Source organism: Leptopilina heterotoma, unplaced genomic scaffold (assembly GCF_015476425.1).
Source record: "Leptopilina heterotoma isolate Lh14 unplaced genomic scaffold, ASM1547642v1 Lhet_59, whole genome shotgun sequence".
NCBI lineage: Eukaryota > Metazoa > Arthropoda > Insecta > Hymenoptera > Figitidae > Leptopilina > Leptopilina heterotoma.
Genome location: NW_025111133.1, coordinates 1,751,130 through 1,774,337, shown reverse-complemented (window position 1 = coordinate 1,774,337; position 23,208 = coordinate 1,751,130). Strand labels below are relative to the sequence as shown.

Here is a 23,208-nt window from a genome sequence, read left to right as displayed (position 1 = left end):
GTCCGTTTTAGGAAACTTCGGAAAAAGAAATTTATTATTTAAATGAAAAGAAAAATCGTGAGAGTGACAATGAATCAGAAAATACTTATGAAATTAATCCTCAATAATTGATTCAATATTTTATCTAAATTGGGTAATAAATAAATTAATCATATTTTTTATTTTCTATTTTCTGTATTTAACAAAATTTTAACGAACGATACAAAAAAGTACACTTTTTGATATTTAAAAAAATTATACACTATTTCGGATTTTCAAATAAAATATTCTGCGTATTTACAAAAATTGCACAAATTTTTTTTCTGAATTAAATGAAGAAAATGAGTATTTACATTTTTTTTTTTAATTTTTGGAAGCACACAGTGAAAGAATAATAAAATAATCTGAATTTATATAGACAATTTGTCTTAAATAATAATTAATAAGTATAAGGTAAATTAATTAAAAAGTAATTTAAAAAATATATTATATGATATTGAAATTTAAATTGTAGATTATTATCATTATACAGATAAAGTCAAGTGATATAAATTTTATGAAAGTAATATCTTCATTTTTCTTAAATTCCAATAAAACGTTCTGTAATATAAAATTTCTAATATTTTTCTCTCAATGTTTAACTTTAACGATTACGATCTAATGATGTGTAAACTTAAATAAAAAAACAAATACAGTTTCATTACTTTTCTTTCGTATATATAGTCGCAATTAAATTAATCATTTTATTAAAAAATATAAATATTGTTCGTACCTATATTCATATTTGTTTTTTTTATATTCTTGTATAATTATCAATTTGGGAACTTTGGTACTATAAACTTTTTGTTTTGTTTTTTAATATATTATTAAATATATTGTCAATATATGTTGTCGTAGGAATATATTATAATAATACACATTTTTTTGTTATAAAATTATTTTCAAAATTTGTTACTTTGGAAAGAGTACCTATCCAATTGTCAATCACTCTTAACTTAAAAGTATCTTACAACAAATTCATACCAAAAATGTAAATTTTTGATTTCATTAAAAAAATCAAAAATTGATTTAAATTTTTGGTATTACATTAATCTGACACTTTCGAGAAAACTGTGAATGTAGAAAAAAATGGATAAATATAGTGCCCAATTGTGCACAATTATTATCGATAAAAAACTGTTCTGGCACATAAATTCAAAATTACTGCTAATTTTTTTTATTACGTATAGAAAATATTAAATTCTATATATAAAAAGTTAAACGAGAAACAGATTTTTTGATTCTATTAAATAGTTCAAAATGTTGAACTTAAAATATTTTTTTTCATTATTAGCATAAGTACATTGAACATTAATTAATAATTAATAAGTATCACGAACTTGTTTAAATATATTATTATTTATTATATAATTATAATTATGCACATTAATTTCCTATCAGATAAGTATCATTAAATAAACTTAGAATATTGTCAATGCCATCAGCAAGCAAAATGATCATTCAAAATATACAAAGTTTTTATTTGTCCGGCTTTTTTTGCATCACAGTGAAAATATATAAATATCTACACTTTTCTAATACTGCAATATTTTCTCTTCATTAAGGAAAATCGGTTTGAAAGTTACTTCATTTTCTTAAAAATAAATTTATAGATAAAAACTATTTTTTTTTAAAATTAATTAAGTATCGAAGTAAACGATTTTTTAAAAAAAAATGTATTAAATACAAATAAATGATAATCAAAAAAATGTATTTTTATAAAAAATTGTCAAATTGAAAGAAGAAAATTATCTTCTAATTAATTTTAAGTGTAGAAACTATATTGACGGAAAGGTTCTACAAAAATTGTGAAATATAATTTTAGTGTTCATAAAAAAACACTTTATTATTTTAATATAATTTTATTCTAATTTTTAAAATTGTATTTTAATTAAAAAGTTTTTAAATTTTATTCAAAAAATTGATTTTGAGATTCGTTAATATTCTTTGAATTCAAGTAAAATAGATTAAAAAGAATTATTAAAGGACTCAGACCCATTTTCTTTAATTCTCAATATCTTGCTTAACAAAGGTTCAAAAATTTAGATTCTTAAACCTTTATACTTATTTATATAAAATTATGTCACTGGTAACTATTTTGTATAAATATATTAGGACGGCAGTTGAGTGAATTTCGCATTTCTTTCAAATTTAAAGTTAAAAACAAAATTTTGTAATCAAAACTGTTTTGATTCGTTTTTTCGTTTTTTGTTTTGAAATTTCGTAGAAATTTCAAGGAGATTCTTAAGTTTTTTGTTCTCGTAATTAAAGTCTGCTTAAAATGCTAAATTAATAACTCTAAATTGTCTCTAGAAGGCTGTCTTTACCTCGCAGTATTTATATCATTAGGATATTCAGTAGTATTTCGAAAAGAATCGCAAAATTGTTGTTTTGTTGTTCTGGACTCCTTTTTTTTGGATATTAAGAAATTTAGTTATCGGAAGAATGAATTATTTATGACAATCTATTTTCTAATCCAAGAAGAACGTAAAAGTATTGCTTTAGTTTTGACGATATTCTTTTTTCTCTCTTTTGTTTCTTGGCATCTTTAAATGCTCGCCAATCAGCCAAGTCCGATGCTTTAAATGGCCCCCAATCCTTTGATGGACTAAATGCCTTTTTAATCATCTGAAAATTGTTTTCAAACAATTATCATTAATTGTCTTTTTTTCCAAGCATTTTCAAGTATTTTCAAACATTTTAAAAATTTTCAAGACATTACATTAGATATTTTATTAGTCTAATGAAAATTGTTCATTTCAAATAAAAATAGTAAATCAAATATTAAAATGTACTGTAAGTATTTAAAAATCATTAGCATCTTTGATTTTTGAACAGTTTGATGTTGAATTATTTGAAAACCTTTTGGATTATTATTATAATTTTAGTTGGTATGATTAATTGACAACGTACTTTATAGGAAGCATAAAGAATTTAGAGGAAAAATTGATTAAATACTGACCTTTGGCAGACCTAATTTTCGTTTTGTCAAAATTGTGTAAATGAGCCAAAGAGGTAGTTGCAAGACACCAAAGGCAAGTAGTGACCATCCTGCAGCTGTAAGAAACATTAATTAATGTGTGATATAAGTTTTTATAATTTTCTCTTTGGATTTTTTTTGTATAGTAAAATTTATTATATACCGTAAGCACTGGAAGGATAGTAGACGCCTCTGTACGTAAGAGGAGTGAGAGTTGCGATGTTGTAAATTAAAATAGTGGCTAATAAAACAGGAGTAATTAAACCCCAACAGAGTCTCCAGTAAATTGATGGCCTTCTGTTCAACATGAATTCGACATCGTCCAAAATGTTCTCCAATCCATAGACCCAAAAAATGCCCGTCATTTCCAAAGTTGCAAGTACGAACACAACAAACGAGGCACCGTAATAGTCCACCAAACCCAATATAAATTGTCCTCCCTATTTTCATTCCAAACATAAATTCAAATATCAAAAAAGACTCCAAGCAATTGTTCCAAACATTAAAATTAATATAGTACACATTAAAAATGTTTGGAACTAAAAATAAAAACATTAAAACACTCACTGGAGTACAGTAGATGGTTCCGACCAAAAATCCAAATAGAGATGTTGCCAAAACGATGTGCCAATTTTTCCAAGATGGAAATTGGTCGCTAATTACGCTTACGATTCCACCAACTATTGCAATGGCACTGCCAATTCCTAATACGAAAAGCATAAGGAAGAACAGCACTGAAAATAGCTGGAAAAAAATTTTAATTATCATTAAGAGTTGAAAAGTGAAAATAAAAAGTCTTTTTCTCTCTTATCTAATGTAAATTAAAAGATAGCTTCCGTTAATTGATTAAAAATACAACCATTCCTCTGAGGAAGCAAATCCATACATGCTCGGAACGTTCAAATGCAAAAATTAATTTCTGCCCATACAAACATTTCCAAAAATTTGTAAAAAACAAAACACGAAATTAATTTTAAATTGTTAATTTATTTCTCTTCTACCTGACGCAAAATGATTGCAATTAAATTTTAATTTAGAAAAAGAAATAACTAAATTTCGTTCATTTGAAGCATTTTTGAACAATCAGAACTTTAGAAACATGGAAGTAATTAAAAAAGAAATTTTGTTAAATACCGAGAATTAAATTAATTTCGAAAATTGACAGGTACTTAACTAGATTAAAGGGAGAGAACAAACAAAATAAATGACCAGCTGATAATAAATTTAACTCTTCTGATAATGCAATATTTGAAAACACTTAAAAGTGCTTTTAAATTCTGGATTTTATTAAGATTAGAAGAGTTAATTACTTTTTTATCATATTTTTTTGAAAGGTTTTTTCACGATATTACTATTAATACACATTTAACAATCATTTGACAACTTCTATCTAATTATTCTTTTTTATTACTAATCGCATAATAATTTGTTCCCTTTTTACTTTTTGTTAGTTATCCTTTTCTATATTTTCAAACATAAATTTTTTCTTTCTTGAAAATAGTTTTTACAAATTAATAATTTCATGACAATAGATATTTGTATACGATTTTATTCTTTCTTTCTTAATTTGTGATAATTTAAAAAATCGAGACAAGACAAAAAATGCAATAAGAAGAATATTCCGACAATAAGTCGAAAGAATAATAAAATAAGAACAAATCATGAAAATTGGCCTATTTTCCTGATAAGTGTATATTCTGAGAATCGTGAAATCTTATTGAACTCATTTGCATGCGTACAATATATAATTTACAAGATAAAAAAACGAACTTGAAAAATATTCTATATAGGAAAATAATTATTGTCCTCACCTGTGGTAGAACAGTAAACTTAGCAATAGCGTCAGGATATGATATAAATGCAAGACCAGTTCCACCGCGAACTACTTTTGTGATGTCATCTGTTCCAAGTTCATGAGCGAGATTTCCGAGAATACCAAAAATTGTAAATCCAGCCATGAGACTCGTTATTGTATCCAAACTGGTGACGACAATAACATCTCTGCAGAGTAGAATATTAATTATATTCTCTTTAATACCAAAAGAAACAACAACTGACTAATTTTAGTTTGTATTTCCTCAACGTGGAAAAAAACTCCCATAAGTATGCATATCGAAACGTTATTGACGCATATTATAATTTCACGAGTTATGAAACACATTTTTATCAAAATTTAAATCCGCTAAGTAGTAATACATTTGTCAGGATTTCTTAGAAGGAGCAGTTTTTGAATATTTATCTTTTTTTTGATGATTAATTTCTCTTACATCATTCTTTATTATTGGGTTTGAAAAATGTTTTTTTTTGGGAAACGAGGAACTTTTGGACTTAAAAATCAACCTACCTGTAAATATTGTGACGAAAAGAATTGTAGGAAGAGTACATGACAACTCCTCCAAAGCATACGGAGAGTGAAAAGAAGCATTGTGTTACTGCAGCATACCACACTTGAGGTTCGAAAAGTTTGTCCCATTGTGGTTTGATGAAGAATATAATTCCATTCATTGCACCATCTAATGTGACGGCCCTCAAAAGTAGTGCCACCATTATTACGTAGGGAAACAGTGCCAAAAAGTAGGCAGCTTTGCCTGAGCTTTTTACACCTCGAGCTAAAACTCCAAATATACATAGCCAGGCGATAAATAAGCAGATTGATAATTTCCAATCGGGTAATCCAACTCCATCGTCGATGTTTAATTTTTCCTTTAGTACAGTCTTTCTGTGGAGAGGAAAAACGGTTTTTTTTTTTTTTTTTTTTTTGCTATTAGAGTCTACTCCGAATTGTACTGAATTTTTTTACTCCTCTGTTGTAAGGAAACCAAAATTGTTTCTACTGATTTGCACTATTCGGATATTTAATTGGTACTCAAGGTAAGAAATCCTTATAGTCAAAAATCAAAAATCCACAAAGAAGAAATTCTTTTGCTCCTTTTGCACCAGTTAAGTATCCGATGCCAGTTAGGGATCCGAAAAATACTAAACAATGCTGTCAAACTTACGTAAAATACAATTCGGCAGAACTCATCATGTTACTCATATTTTTCCCATGATGTGTGATGTTTTCGTCAGTTTTTCCAGAATTTATGCAGACATCACCCCATTCGAGTAAACATTTTGACCAGGGCAATTGCGATTGAAAACTATTAATGAGGTAGTAGAGAGTAACGGACATCAGTGAACAATAGTACGTGCCAACGGCAATCATCGAAAACATTTGTGCCCATCCAACACCTCGAAATGCTGGCACACATGACCACATTTTAACCGATGACCTACTAGTAAATTGACCCATAATCATTTCCAAATAATAAAATGGCTTTCCCACGAGGAACAGAACAATAATGTAAGGAATCAGGAAGGCACCCCCACCATTTTCGAAAGCTGTGAACGGAAATCTCCATACATTGCCGAGACCAATTGACATTGCTATGCAGGACATCAAAAATTCCAATCCATTTCCCCATGTTGCTCTTTCATTTTGTTCCTCTATTGATGTCTGCTTGTAACAATAGAAAACAAATTGTATAACTTCTTTAGTCTCTCTTTTTAAAATCTCTTTAAACAAATTTTTTAAAAAATCTCTTTTAATAAAACATTTTTTATGAGAAGGGAAAAAAGTGTCTTCTTAAGATCGAAGACCATGCGGGATAAAAAATGATTAGTCAAGGTAATGGAGTAATTATCCTTGATGGTAATTAATATATTGAATAAAATGAATAAAAATAAAATTGTGAAGAAGCTTCTTTATAATTGACATCTCGAGGAAAGGAATAATTTATTCAAAATTAATTATTTTTTAATGACTCATTATCATAACTCACCATCTGTTCCGGCAGGGAAAGTGAAATTTTCTTATCGTGAATCCCATAATCAAGATTATAGGTATTTTTGTTCTGAAAGTAAGAGTCGAAGGTTTATAATATTCGTACGAGAAGAAAATGAAAAAAGAGTTAAACGTAATGTTGCATAATGCGAGTCAGTTCTAAATTTTAACTACCATGAATAATTTGATAAATGAGGAATACCATGTTGCAAAAGATCTTGAAGAGTTCTATAACCCACCTTTCCATCGTCCTTGGGCGACTTTCCGAGTTCCACATTAAGAAAGCCTTCGTCTGGGATGAATCCAGGATTATACCTTCCACCCTGCAATTGCAAATATATATGTTTATTTTACAAAAATTATAATTTCTTTTTGCTAATAAAAATCTGTTTGTTTTTGAGGAGAGTGGAATTTATTTGGTGCAAAGTCTTTAGGGTTTTTAATACAATGAAAACAATTGAACGGAATAATTATCGATTATGAAGTCTGTATTTTTATCTCTTAATTGTTGACGCAGGGGATATGAAATAAATGTTGTTATTCGATGTTTGGTTGAGTCGCGAGCGAAAGTAATGCCATGCATATGTAATTTTCTTCCATAAGTTCATGACCAGTAGTTTCATTAAGTATTCCGTGTGACCACCGTATTCAGAAATGGTATTTATTTCCTATTTATATTTTGTCATATACTCGATGGGAGTATTTGGAGAAGCAATAGTTTTCTCTATTATAATTGGTGATTCAGATGTCATTCATCCTCGCGATTCATTGAGGGATTAACGAACTAGGTCGTTGTCACTTTCCATGATGATGATGATGATGATGATTTGAAAATAAACACACGGGGAATATATAATCCATAGTCACACATTAGTTATTGCTAACTCTTTAGAAGGACACTTTCTATTATGTATAAGCGCGCGCGTTAGAGAGAGGTTCTCTAAAACATTGCGAGCATCAATATATTGTGCATAGCATTACACCTGTACATATATATTGCATTTAGTGCACTCTAAATTATTACACATGTCAAAAGGGGAATAGGAAATGTTAATCCGATTGTAGGGGGATTAAAGATCACGTGAATTACTCTCACCGAGTTTAAATATCAAGTTTATTTGTTTGACATTTATAACTTTGTATTGTATATATGCGGTGATTATTGTTTATCAAAGATTTTGAAGTCGTAAAAAAAATTATTGTCATTTTATATATACATATATATATATACATTGTTGTAGTTTTGTACGATTGAATTGAGGTCTAGGTGACGTTGTTATTTAGGAATTTCATGCAATCGGTTACCTGGTAATATACATGAAAGCGGTAGAGATTATAATGTTTGCAATGCATTATGGGAACCTCGTTCTTCACGCACATAATTACGATTAAAGGCACGCTTATCCCTGACATATAAATTACCAAACTGAAGTAAAGTCGCATCTATTTGATTGAAAGACAAAAGGATGATAAAATTATTAATGTATTAGAAGAAATTTAGTTTTTCTAAGGATATCAAACTGAGACAAAACGAGAATCAAAAACGTTGCTTCGCAACATTTTTAATTCGCGTTTTGTCTCAATTTGATATTCTTAGAAATATGGGGAATCTACTATTTACTACTTTTTTTACGTTATGATACTATTTGGGTACTTTTTTTTAGATTTCAGCCACTAAAATCTACTATTTCTGTTTCTTTTAAGAATCTCCACTGCTTTAAATTCGCTAATAGTAGAAATCAAAAAACTATTCTCAGAAATTATAATTAAATTCTTTAAATCGATTCAATTATTTTAAATAAATATTCAAAATTCAATAATGTTCAATATCTATAGTAATTTCATAAAATTTCGCAAAAGAATTCAAATATTTAAAAAAATTGATAAAATTTAACCAATATTCAATTATTTCCACCAATAATAAAATTTCCACAGGAATTCAATTAATTTAGAATAGCATTTTTAAAAAAATTTTGAAAAAATCAATTATATAACAAAATTTTTATACAATTCTTCACAATAATTCAATTACTTTCAATAATAATAACATTTTTCATAAAAATTCAATTTTTTAAAAAAATTGTTTGATAAAATTCTGAGCAAGAATTCAATTATTTTCATAAATAATAAAACTCATCGAAGAATTTCAATTATTTTTAATACTATTTTAAATTAATTAATCGATAAGTTCAATTATTTTCACAAATAAAGTTTTCCACAAGAATTTAATTATTTAAAATAAAATTTTCATAATATTTATTATATTTCGAAAAAATTAATTATTTAAAACAATGTTTATAAAATTCTTATAAAGAATTCAATTATTTTCAAAAATAACAACAATTTTCACAGAAACTCAATTCTTTATTTTAATAAAATTTTTCGCAATAATTCAATTCTTTTCATAAATAACAATATTCATCACAAGAATTCAATTATTTTTAAAAGTAATAAGTTAAAATAATTAAATTTCCAAGCAGACTTGGAAATTCAATTATTTTCAAAAATAATAAAATTCATCGCAGGATTTTAATTATTTTTCATACTATTTTACAGGAATTGCTCAAAAAATGTACTTATTCTTAAAAAGTACATTTTTTAATTTTAATTCCTCGAAAAAATCAATTATTTACAAAAATATTAGAATTCTTCCCAGGAATTCAATTATTTTGAAATATATTTTAATAAAATTAATCGAAAGAAATCACTTATTTTAAATACAATTTTAATTAAATTTTTTCGAAATAATTCAATTATTCTTTTAGATTTTAATAAAATTCTTCCCAAGAATTCAATTATTTACATAAATAATTCTTCGAAAGAATTCAATTATTAAAGATAAATAACAAAATTATTCCCGAAAATTCAATTATTTTGAGGCATTTTAATAAAATTCTTTGCAAAATTCAATTATTTTCATAAATAACAATATTTATCAGAAGAATTCAATGATTTTTAAAAGTAATAAATTTCTTCTTTGAAATTCAATTATTTTTAAAAATTCTAATAAAATCGTTCGGAGGAATTCAATTATTTCCATAAATAATAAAATACTTTCAAGGAATTCAATTATTTGCAAAAAAAATTTAATAAAACACCACACAGACATTCAATTATTTTCAAAAATTTTAATAGAATTCTTTGTAAAATTTAATTTTTATTAAAAACTTTTCGCAATTCAATGATTTTCAATATCTACTATATTTTCACAAAATTTCCAAACGGAATTCAATTATTTAAAAACTTTTTGTAAAAATCTTCGTGAGAATTTAATTTTTTTATGAATAATAAAAATTTCTCAGGAATTCAATTATTGAAATTACAATTTGCATAAAATTAGTCGAAAAAAATGAATTATTATCGCTATAAATATAGAATGGAATTTTTGTCAGTTTTGTAAAGTGTCAAAAACGAGTTTTTTTGGTCGTCAAGTTTAATTTTTTGAAAGCTACTTTTTGCTACATTTTTAAAATTAATTATTGAGTGCGAAGTCTGTGAGTAATTTTTCATTAAATACAAAGTTTTTGATTAAAACTTAGGTAATTTTGCTCTAAGAATTAATGAAATTTGACTCTTAAATTTAAATCTTTTTTTATACGAAGAATTTATCAATTCTCATTAAAAATTTGTAAAAAAACTTCTACTAAATTATATTAAATATAAATTTATTTATATTTATGTTTATATTTATTAAACATTTATATTAAACATCTTCTCTTGGATAACGTCTTTTAATGCAAATTTTTTTGATGAATTAATAATCGTTAGGAAATATTTGATCTCCATTCAAGCTTCTTTTTAAAATCAGAGTTTCTCAATTTAAAATTTACGATTCTTTTCCTCCGCTTTGGAAGTTTTAACATTCAATAAATGTCAAGGAAACTCGATCGACACTGAATGATATAATAAATACTGATGTAGTGATGTCTGCTCATTAAGAAAAGTTTAATTTATTGATATTAAATAATTTTTAATGCGAAAACTTTAATAATATTCAATTCATTAATAAATAAAAAGATATATGATATTTTAAAGTAAAATCCAGTTTTTAAGGTTTAATTTATATTCGATTTAATATTATATGAGGATTGTAAATGCTCTTGTTTTTACATTGTAAACAGTTCGAAAAATAATTTGGAAAAAACAATTGGAGAAATTAAAAATTGAAAATGAGTCATTTTTAATTTTTATTGATTTTAATTAGAAAAGAAGAACTGTACTAATTGTGGTGCATGAATGACTTGTGGGAATATTTGGAGAGTAATTATTAAGAACCTGTTAAGAACCTTGATGAGTAAACATTTATCAGCAATGACTTTCATTATTCTTTGGCATTTTCTGTATAAACGGAAGAAATTTCACTGACACAAGGCTCACTGTAGTGAAGAGGAGAGAATGTTTTAGAGCATTACCTTCCCACAGTTGTCTTGACAAAGTTTAAACGAGAGAATTAGTGAAAGAAATGCGCAACATTCACGAACGTAAACGTAATGATACGTTTTGCTTTTTTTCCTACTTTTCATTCATTCATATGATTCGATTATTGAAAGAAAAATCCAAATTTTTTTTAATTTACTAATTCGAAAGCAAAAAGTCCTTCACTAATTCAAATTATTAAACATTTTTACTAATTCAAATTTAGAGATTACATATAGTACTGTTAACTTAAAAGTATCAAATTGCAACGAATTGATACCGAACATTTGGATCAAATCAAAAATTGATCAAAATTTTTGGTATCAAGATGATCCACTTTAGTATTAATTTTGTTATTTTCGACTTCAAGAAAATTGTGAATAAAATAAATAAATATTAAGTAAATTAAAATGAAGTAAATATTGTTTTAAAGCAAATTTTTAATTTTTCATCTATAAAAAAATTGTTTAATTTTCTATTGTATGTAAATTAATTGTAATGATTAGAATTTTACCGGTTTATCGGTAACGAAAGCAATGTCATGCACATAAAAGACTTGTCGCCCTTGTGGGTTTTCCGGATGTAACCTCGAATTCAATGCTTCCCTTTCCTTCATTTAAAACCTTTTTATTTCTTAATACCCCTTTATAATATTCTGGAAGCGATTCTAATAAACTTTTATTGATCTATCGAGTTCAGATGTCCTCGAGAGATTTGGAAATTTCATTATTCATCTCTCGACAATATTTTCATTGCAGTATCTTTATAGATATTATACACTTTTTGAAGAAGAAAATAAAAAAAATTGTAAAATTCAGTCAAAAGTAAATAATTAATAAGTTAGGTAAACATCGGTAATTGTTAATTAGAAATCAGACGAAAAAATTTCATAATTCGACAAAAGTAAACTTGATTTCATGAATTTGAATAACAATCGAATTTTTTCTATTATTTAAACATGAAATTAATAATACCTAATTATTAAATACATAATTAATTTAAATATTTATTTAAATAAATTACTTTTTTTGAAAAAGAAAAAAAATAAATTCAGTCAAAAGTAAATAATTAGTACGATAAGTAAATATCGGTAATTGTTAATTAGAAATCAGATGGGAAATTTTCATAATTCGACAAAAGTAAACTTGATTTCATGAATTTGAATAACAATCGAATTTTCTCTATTATTTAAACATGAAATTAATAATAATTAATTTAAATTACTTTTTTTAAAAAAAGAAAAAAATAAACTCAGTCAAAAGTTAATAATAAAAAAAGTAAATAGTAAAATAAAAGACGGTTATTTTCAATTAGAAATCAAACAAAAAATTTCATAATTCGACAAAAGTACCTAAACTTGATTTATTGAATTTGAATAATAATCAAGTTTATTTTTGGTTGAATTATGAAATTTTTTAACTTATTTCTAATTAATAATTTACGACAATAATTTTACTTGATTATTAACTTAATTTTATTAATTAATTATATTCATTAATTTGATTAATAAGTAATTTTATTTATTTATTTTATTAAATTATTTTATTAATAATTATTAATATTATAAGAATGTTATTAACTTGATTATTATTAACAATAATAATTTTATGTTTCTTTCTATTATTTAAACATGAAACTAAAAACAATTATTTAAATAATGATTTAGAATATTTATCTAAATTACTTTTTTTAAGAAGAAAAAAAGAGTGTAATTCTGTCAAAAGTTAAAAATACAAAAAAATACAAAAAAAATACTCTAATGAAATTTAATCATAATAAAATTTTTCTGCTTCTCTTTCAATAATAATTCAATTTCTTCAAATAATTAAATTAAAATTATATTGAAAATAATTATTGAATTCTTATAAACAAATATCAAAATTTTCAAAAATAATTGAATTATTTTGAGAAATTTTACTAAAATTTTATTAAACACAATTAAATTCTTGCTAAGATTCTGTTATATTTGTAGAAATAATTGAGAAAGAAAAAGAAGAATTTTATTAAAATTTATAAAATAATTGAATTATTTTATAGAATTTCATTGAATTTCTTGATAATAATAGAGTTTGTTTAATAATTTTTGATATACTAGAAAGTTTTGAAAGTAATGGAATTTTACGAAGAATTTTTTTGAATTTTCTAAAATAATCATGTTTGTTAATAATTGTAATTGAAAATTTGATTATTATATTAATTATTAAAAATGTCTAAAATAATTACATTTTTTCGAGGAATTTTTAAAATTATTTTGAAAACAATTATTGAATCCTTATAACGAATTTTTATGAAAATATTCGAAAATAATTGATTTTTTTTTTGGGAAAACAATTGAATTAAATTCTTGAAAATAATTGAATTTTTTTTTGGGAAAACAATTGAATTAAATTCTTGAAAATAATTGAATTTTATTTTTTGGAAAATAATTGAATTGAATTCTTGAAAATAAGAGAAATGAAGAATATTTTGAAAACTTTCGAAAATAATTGAATTCTTTCGAGAAATTTTATTAAAATTGCTTGAAAATAATTGAATTCCTGCGAAGAATTTTATTATTTTAGAAAAGAATTGAATTTGCGAAAAATGTTAATAAAATTTTTGAAAATAAGTGAAACCCCGCATTTCGCCCTCGTAATCACTTAGTATTAAATAATTGTTTAAAATATCATGCTCAAACTATTTAAATATTATAGGTAAGTACTTAAATAATAAGAAACTTCCGTAAAAATTAAAATTTAATGTCAATTATAATCAATGTTTATTACAAAATTATACCATTATTTTTTTTACATTATTTATTTTCTTCCGTTAAATTTATTAAACAATTTATTATTATTTAAATAACAGTTATTTTCTGATGTACAACTTTCAATTTGTAATTTATTGTATTTTAAGATGTATCTTTTATTATTTTATTTACTTGATGTGTGATCTTTTAATATCTTTTCGAGATAAAATAATAAATTCTGAAAAAGATATTATTGTATAAACTTGTAATTTACTTTTTAAATGCACAACCTCCTTGTGATTTCAAACACGATACTGAAAGTTATTAATCACAATACATAATTCTATTTTTTTTATGTAGGAATAATTACACTTCAGTTTCTCACTGTGACCTCCAATTTTGAATTTTTTTATAAGCTTCCTTTTCAAAAAAAAGGAGAATAAAAATGCGTTAAGCAATAAATGTCGTAATAGAGTTTTTTAAATGTTTTTATTATAAGTCAATTTGAATTTACTATAGAATTATAATATTGTAATGAATGTATAATAAATTAGACTAATTTAGAGACAATAAGTCCATAAAATATTCTGTTGAAATGTGTATTTAATTTATTGGATTTTATTGGATAATTTTTACTAATATGTTTAATTATAATTATTTTCGCTATAGAATTTTTATTCAAAAGAATTTTTGTGTAAAGGAATTTTTATTTTCATTAATTTTTGTTTACAAGATTTTTTGCTTAAAAGAATTTTTATTTGCAAGAATTTTCGTTAGCAAGAATTTTCGTTAGCAAAAATTTTCGTTAGCAAAAATTTTTGTTAGCAAGAATTTTTTTCTAAAAATATTTGTGTTAAAAAAAGTATGTTCAAAAAAATTCGAATAGTTAAATAGAATTTTTAAATGAGTTGAAAAGAACAATTTTTTTTTTTAAATTAAAATTGATGATTGTATAAAAGTTTTTTTATGTTACTATTCATCTCATTGTGATGTTGAGAAGGAAAAAACGGAACTTCATTGATTTTGATGGTGGGATGGTGGAATATAATATCTTTTACGAGAAGAAAACTTTCGCTCAATGAGCAGATGGTTATAATAATACTACACAATGTCCAGTTAGATCTTGAAGTATTTTTTTTTTTTTTTTTTTGCCTTATTCAACAAAAATCGAAAGTGTATCATTGGAAGAAAGTTTAAGTGGCGTCATTCAGGTACCCCCCTCTATTTTCAGATTCCAAATACATCACGAGTTCTACATACTTGAAAAGAATAATTGTGCAATCAAAAATTTTTGTTGTACACACCCATAGAGAATGCCCAAATATCATTACAACCTTCATTATAAAAAATGTATATTAACTTTGATCGTGATGGAATCTAGACTAGCCATATAATGTTAAACCTGTTACTGGTTATACAAGTTTAATTTCAAATTAATTAAAAATTAATTGTCTCGAGACAAAAAAATTTTAAATTGGGCATTTTTTTTAGGGAACTAATTAAATTGTTGTTTAAGAATATTTGTATAATATCTGTTTAATATTGCGCTTGTATTATAGATACTATTCAAATAATTAAAATTATTTGGATTATTAGCGAAAATATATTTATTTGGGTAATAAAAATAATTATTATTTTTAAGTCAATTAAATGGGAATTTGGTATTTTGTTAATCTGTTTCAACCACAAAAATGATTGAGTTCGGAAAATTGGTATTTGGCTCAAATATAAAAATTATTTTCTAAAAAAAAAATAATTATTATTTTAACCGAATAAAATTTGTCCCTAAATTTTTGAACTCTCGAATGAACGCCGAACTTTTTATTTGTTTCAAATAAACTTTATTCGATGCAAATAAAATATATTTTATTAATATTTTTATTTTAAAATTTTAAATTTACAGAAATATTAATATTTGAAATAATTATACCCAATATTTGAAAAAAACTTGCAAAAACTTGTTAGAATATTCTATATACATTTTTTTAAGAATCTCGTAAAAGATCCTGGTAAAAAAAATGATATCATCAAATTAACGTTATCTCAAGACTAATATTCTTTTCACTTGCATAATTTTTGTTGTACTTTAGTATTAATTATGTATACATATTATATATTGTTGGATAACTTTTATAAGACTAATTGTAAAAATTTGTCAACTTTAGAAACACAAGTTTTCTAATTATACATACGTACATTTATATTATATTATGAAGATTTCATAATGCGCTCTCATAATGTTTATTATATTATATGTACATAAGAGTATGTAATATGTGTGCCATATCTTCAAAATGTACTTTGAACTTAAGAGAGTTCATTGATATAAAATTTTTAATACTTCACGCCTTCTGCGTATAATTCTTTACATAGTAGGTATAGAATTGCTTTTGAACAAGATCACGTTTCCTTGGAGGATATTTTTTGCAATTCCAATCTATGCGGTCTCGGTTCGATTCGTTCTATTCATTCTTTCTTTCTTATATATACCCTGAACAAAATATTGATTTTGCCTTACAAACTTATTGATTTCCTATAGAAAAAAAGTAGCGTAATCAATGAAAGAGAAATTTAAGCAATAAAAAAAAATTTTAACGAGAAAATTTATAAATCGTACGTTATTTTCAATATTCACTCATCAAGACATTTTTTAAGCTCAAAATATGTCTCATTTTCAAAAAATTGAATTTTATTTTTAGAATTTAGTAATTATTGTAAAAATTTGCATTTTTTGTACTTTTTCTTCAAATTTGCTAATTTTAATATTATTTAAATTATATAAATTTGCTAATTTACCAATTTTCATCTTCTTTTCTTTTTATAGAATTAAGAGGAAATATTTTCCTTCTTTTAACAATTTTCTTGTTTAATATTTGCTTCAAATTTACCAAAAAAATAAAAATTTTTAAATAGTTTTGAAGAAGAAATGAAAGAAGAAATAAAATTTAGTTACACAAATAAAATTGATTTGAAATCGCAAATATTTTTTGGTGCAAATGAAGTTTGTTATTTGGATCAAATAAAATTAATTTACAAAAATAAAATCAATTTGAAACAAATAAAATAATATCTTGAACATGAATATAATTTATTTGAAATAAAATATTTTTTGGAACAAATGAAATTTTTATTTAAACCGAATGAAATTTCCGAAAAAATAAAATTTATTTGAAACAAATAATATATTTCTTGGTGCAAATAAAATTTTTATTTTAAATGAATAAAATTTATCAGAAAAAAATAGAATATATTTTGACGCAAATAAAAAATTTATTTGAACCGAATAAAATTTATTGAGAAAAATTAAATTTATTTGAAACAAAATATTTCTTGGTGTAAATAAAACTTTTTATCACCTTTTCTAAAATATATACAAGTTATATATCATTTTGATTGACTTAATTTCTATAGAATCAGTGGAATTTTCTTAATGTGATTTCATTGAGGAGTTATAATTTTATTATAAAAGAAACAAAATGATTTTATAAAGAATACCGATGAAGTAACATTTCTTTGACCTATTTGTTATTCAAAAGAAAAGGCTTTTATACAACATTTTTTTTTATTCACCAAATAATCATTTATTAATATAATAAACAGTTGTCCTACTTATTAAAAATAAAAGAAAACAAGATTAATTTGATTTAATTAATTAAATTAATTAAATTAATTTCAAGTTTCTTATATTGAAAATTCTCTTTATTATTATAAATTATTTATTAATGGATTAATATATTATTACGTTTATTTAATATTCATTTAAGCTAAGTTTTATATTTACTATAATTTATTTATTTTTATTATAATTTCTATTTATTATAATAATAAATATTAAAATGAATTTTTCCCTTTCTTATTTAATTTTCAAATTTTATTTCTATGTATCTATTTTGAAATAATTAAATAAATGTAAGAAATAATTAAAAAAAATTTTTTTTTAATAAACAAATAATTATTTAAATGTAAGAAATTCTTTTCACGGTGTGATAATTGTTATTAAAAAATTCTAATCAAATATACATTAAAAAATCGTAATACATTCTCGTATTGATATATTTTTATTATGTATAAATTGTATGTTTATTTTATGCTCGATAATTAGTGGTAAATAATTGGTAAACATAAAATCATCGGAGATTGTACGGTAGCAAATATATTCCGAAGGAAAGTGAAGACGCGACATCATTATATAGACATGTACACATATATTATATTAAATAAATATTATAGTTGAATCAATGGAATGCCATACAACATTACATTACACGTTGTTTTTGCAACTAGAAATTCCTTTATGGATAGAAAATAACGATTACATAAATACATTATTTTACCGATGAAGACAATTATTTGAATAATAATCAAATTGATATAATAAAAAATATTCAGAAAAAAACTTAGAAAAGATATTCAGAGAAAAATAAAAAATATTACTTTACATAAGATACTTTTTTTTATTTTTCCCCCTTTTTTGAAGCAAGAAAACAAGAATAAAAATATTTATAAAAATACTCTTTTTATTGTTTCCCTTTTTTTGAAGCAAAAAGACATGGGAATATTTATAAAAAATTGTACTTTTTGATATAGGAAACTTTTTTCTATTTTTTTCCCCTTTTTTGAAGCAAAAACAGCAACAACAAAAAATTTGCAAACTATTTTGCTGAAAACATTATTATTTAATTGTTTGTAGTCGTTATTTTTTAATACGAGATTATATATTTAATCGACAACAACTGTTTATATATTCAATAAATATACCCTAAATAAAAAAAAAATTATTTGCAAATAAAATGATAAATTGAGTGAATCAATTTTTTTTAGTGTCACCTCAATTAAAAATGAGACTCGCACTATTATTTATCATTTCATTGTGGTTTAATGAGAGTTTTATTTTGCGTTAGACAATTAATTTCTTGTGCACACACAAGAATGCTAATTTTATTCTAAAGAATACCTGTATTAATATTTTTTTCATATATAAAAAAAGAGAGAATTTTTTCCGATTTATTTATAAATACAGATGAAAACCGTTGTCATTAGTGACTCACGATTTATTTAAATCATTGTCTTTCAAAGTCAAGAAAAGCTGCAGAGTACCGTTAATTATTCTTCACTTCTACTTTTTACTAATTTTTTTTAATTTTATTTTTTTAATTTTCTTTTTTATTTTCTGTAATTATATTTTCTTAATTATTATTATTTTAATTATTTATTATTATCCTAATTATTTTAATATCTTATCGATATTTAAAAAATATTATTAAAATAATAATCGACAATATAATTTTAAAATAAACTGATTAATTGTGCTTAATATCTTTTAATAATCGTCATGTACGTCATTAATATTTGGAATCTTTTTTTTTTAATTATAAGGGAATTTTTTATCTTTTTCTTTTCTTGTACTGTCGTGAAAATTGTGCGTCAAAAGTCTTTCACGTGAGAAAATGATTGTATGTAATTTACATTAGGTGAATTTACACTTATTATCGCGAGTAAATTATTTAACGAAATAATTTTGTTTTGAAATTAAGAATATATACTTAGCACTTATTTTATTTGTCTAAAGTTTCCAACGTTTAAAATTTTTAATTAATAATCAGAAAATAATTTTTATGAAGCAACTAAATTTTTGTTGAATTAAGCAAATAAATGCTTTGTTATCAAATATTTGTTTGGTCCAATTAAAAATTTCTTTCGAGTGGCCAAATTATTTCGTTACGATTCACAAATTTTGTACTTTCAAATAAACTATGTAATATTTTTCATTAAATTTTTTTTTTTAATTCTTACTTGCAATAAAAAATAAAAACTTGAATTTTACATTTAGAAAATTAAATTTATTTTTTTTGCTACGTAATTTTGAACAAAATTTGCATAAATACATTTCTTATTTCATTTAAATGTTCAGAACTTGAAACTTGAATTCTTTCTTCGAATATAAATTTTATCTAACAGAACTAAATGTTTATTTAAATCAAAAAAATATATTTATTTAGGTGAAAAAACTTTATTAAGAAAAACCTAGAAATAAGGTTTGTTCAACAAAATAAAATATTTGATTTAAACATAATTTTTTCTGAGTGAACGAAATTTCTAAAATATTCAATTTACGTTTGTAATTTTTTTAAAAAAGCAGTAATTTTTAAAAAAAAATTTTGTATTTCAACCAAATATAATTAATTTTGCTATTGAATTAGTAAATTTTACTAAAAATAGTAATTTTTACTAATTTATTAGTAATTACTAATTTAACTAATAAATATAGTAATTTCTACTAATTTAAAAGTAAAATTTACTAATTCAAAGACAAAAAGTCAGTGACTAATTTAAAGTATAGTGAAAATGTTTATACTAATTCAAATTTAGAGAATTGTTTATTATTAATTATCAAATAAATATTTAAATGAATCAAATAATTTTTATTTAATTTAATTTATTTGGATCATCATTAATTTTAGTATTTGAAGCAAATACCATTTTATTGACTAAAATAAAAATTATTTGAATCGTTTATTTTAATCACATTTTTATATCTTTAATTTCAAAAAATTTTTTTTCGATTCTTAATTAAAAATATTAATTGTAAATTTATTTTCCTAAAGTGAAACTACTTATGTCGTATTCCAAAAGTGAATTTTCGAACTTATTCGAGATTTAGAGAGTAAAATTTGTGAAAAAAAGGAAAATTTTCTGATTTTTTTTTTGTAATTTTTTTCAATTTACAATTTAGTGTAAATGTTAATATTTGAAATTACACATGAATATGTATGTTTGTTTTATAAAATTATCCTAATGATTGCTTGCAGTGCAAAAATTTTGAGATGAAATTAAGTTGTGCAACTAATTACCATACAGGATTTATAATAACCTTTACCAAGCAGTAGTGTGTCCTTCATAAAGTGTGGCAAGCCCACATGCCGTAAAGAAAATTAGACTGCTTTACATAAAGACTTTAAATATTATTATATAAATTATATTATTTTCTAATCCAATCACGGAAAGTTAATTTATCAAATTTAATTGTTCTATCTTAATAAACCTAATATAAAGTATTTTTTTTCTCTGTACTCTAAAATTTTATACAGATACTGAAAATTTAAATTCTTTAACTTTTAAAGATTGTATAAATATTTTAAAAATATTATAAAATATTAAAATATTATAAAACTAATATTTATAATATAAATATATTAATATTATAATATTCTGTTCATTTAAACGTTTATAATTTTTGGAACATTTATTTTTTTTGGTTTAGTTTTCTTAATTTGTTTTTTATTTAGTTATTTTCTATTTAGTTTATTTATTTAATTTTTTTATTAATTTTTTTTATTTAGTTTTTTATTTTAGTTTAATTTAGTCACATTTAGTTTACAATTATAAAATTATAATTAGGTACATTTATTTATATTATGACTTTATTGATTTTTAATTATATCACATTTTCAACTTTTTTTGTGTTTAAACTCTCATAATTGACTTTTTATTCCTTTTTTTCCTAAACAATTTTGGCACCGTCGCGTAAAGGACATAAAAAAAAATTTTCAAACAACTTTAAGAGAAATAAAACTGCCTTCATGATTATTGGAATGACAATAATTCACTCCGCGAATTTGCTGTTGCGAAAAATAAATGTCGTTCCCGCAAATGGATATTCGCAAGAGATAAAAATTTACATTGTTTAAGTTTCTTGTGTTTGCAAAGTGTCTTTAAATTATTAAAAAAAAAGGAATACGAGAGAAAAGAAAAACGTAAATACACCAATTTTTTTTTATTCCATTTTTTCTTGTGAATAGAAAAAGACGTCTTTTTTTTCTCGTTTATGTACAAAAAATAGTGTGAAAAATGTTTTACAATAGAAATTAGTGAAAAATTGAATTAAAATTAATTAATGAAAAATTGAATTAAAATTAGTTAATTAAAATTTGAACTAAAGTTAATTAATTAAAATTACAATCAAAGGTAAAATTAATAAAACAAACGTTAATTGTTATTTATTGTAATAACAAAATAGATAAAAACTAAGCGAAATATTGTATTTATTATCGTATAGAAAACGTTTTGTTAAATTATTTACCTTCGATAAGTAAACTAACATTTAATAATCTGTATTGTATTTATTATAATGTTTTGCATAATGCTAATAATTAATAATTAAAAATAGCCATAATAATAATATAAAAATAATAAAATAAAAAATTATGTGAATAAATATTATTTAACAAATAATAACAATAAAATAATAAAACAAAACAGACAATAACAAATAAATATTATTTAGTTTTTGATTTAAAAAAAAAAATTATTTAGTTTTGTTTATTAAAAAATAATTGCAAAAAATGGCTTCAACAACAAAATGAGAATATTGAAAAATATTGTTTATTAAAGTTAATTAATAATTCTTTATTAACTATTCATTATTATTTAATAATTATTTATAATTTTATATTATTACTTATTTATATTATAAATAATAATATAATAATATATATTAATAAATAAAAAATAAATTTAAAACTATGAAAAAATGAGGGAATTTCGTGGAAAATTCAAATAAAATATTAATAAATATATTTCCAATGAATAAATTTATTTAAATAATAAATTACGTTTAAAGGCCTCGTAAAATTAATTTGACAAAATATTTGAAAAAAACGGACTTAAAATTACTTCCAACACCATATAAATGTATTATTTATATATAATTATTAATTATTTATTAATTTATTAATTTTTTAATTCTATATATTATAAATATCACAAACCTCGTTCATTCTTGGGTTCTGGATATTTTTCCAAATCCAAAAAAGAAAAAATTCAAGGTGAGAGGTCCTTAAATTAAAATTTGAATAACATTCACACACATACACATGAAGGGGAAACTTTTTATTTATTTATTTTTTTTTTTGCTAAAATTTAAATATTAAAATTTGATAATAGGGGAAACCACGTGTGAACTACGGGGTTGGGATCGCGGGAAAATTGAAATTCTCTTTGGAGGGACATCTAGGGCACAAGATCCGGACGTCCTCAGGTGCAACCTCTTACTGGCACCAGGCACTCCAATCTACATTACACAAACACTGGCAGCAATCCTTTGCCACTCTATGAGGGGATATAAGGCCCTGAAGATTTGTCGATGATCTTTTGACATTTTATTGAGGGGAGGGGGTGGGCATCACATATCAATAGATTTTCTTTGATAGAAATCTTTTTTTCTTTATTTTTTTATTATTTATT

At 23.0% G+C, this 23,208-nt stretch overlaps 2 protein-coding genes across 7 annotated transcripts in view; one reads left to right on the top strand and one right to left on the bottom strand.

Moving 5' to 3' along the window:
• LOC122508982 (glutamate receptor ionotropic, kainate 2-like) overlaps positions 1-23,208 on the top strand; it is an 82,584-nt gene that overhangs the window by 50,867 nt on the left and 8,509 nt on the right. The gene's annotated exons all lie outside the window — the stretch shown is intronic.
• Positions 1,957-23,110, bottom strand: LOC122508978 (sodium-dependent nutrient amino acid transporter 1-like). The gene is made up of 10 exons (XM_043622677.1): positions 22,734-23,110; positions 7,061-7,144; positions 6,820-6,891; positions 5,998-6,494; positions 5,343-5,717; positions 4,810-4,999; positions 3,566-3,742; positions 3,162-3,438; positions 2,981-3,075; positions 1,957-2,646 (listed from the first exon to the last, which is right to left on the bottom strand). Exons 1-10 carry the CDS (start codon positions 22,740-22,742, stop codon positions 2,473-2,475), a joined length of 1,950 nt encoding a protein of 649 aa, XP_043478612.1. The 5' UTR covers positions 22,743-23,110; the 3' UTR covers positions 1,957-2,472.

Excerpts from the sequence above, each read along its gene's own strand:
- LOC122508978 (XM_043622677.1), bottom strand. Across the intron at positions 5,718-5,997 it reads TCTGCCGAATTGTATTTTAC|AAAGACTGTACTAAAGGAAA; the intron begins GTAAGTTTGACA and ends TCCTCTCCACAG. Across the intron at positions 5,000-5,342 it reads TTTCGTCACAATATTTACAG|AGATGTTATTGTCGTCACCA; the intron begins GTAGGTTGATTT and ends TCTACTCTGCAG.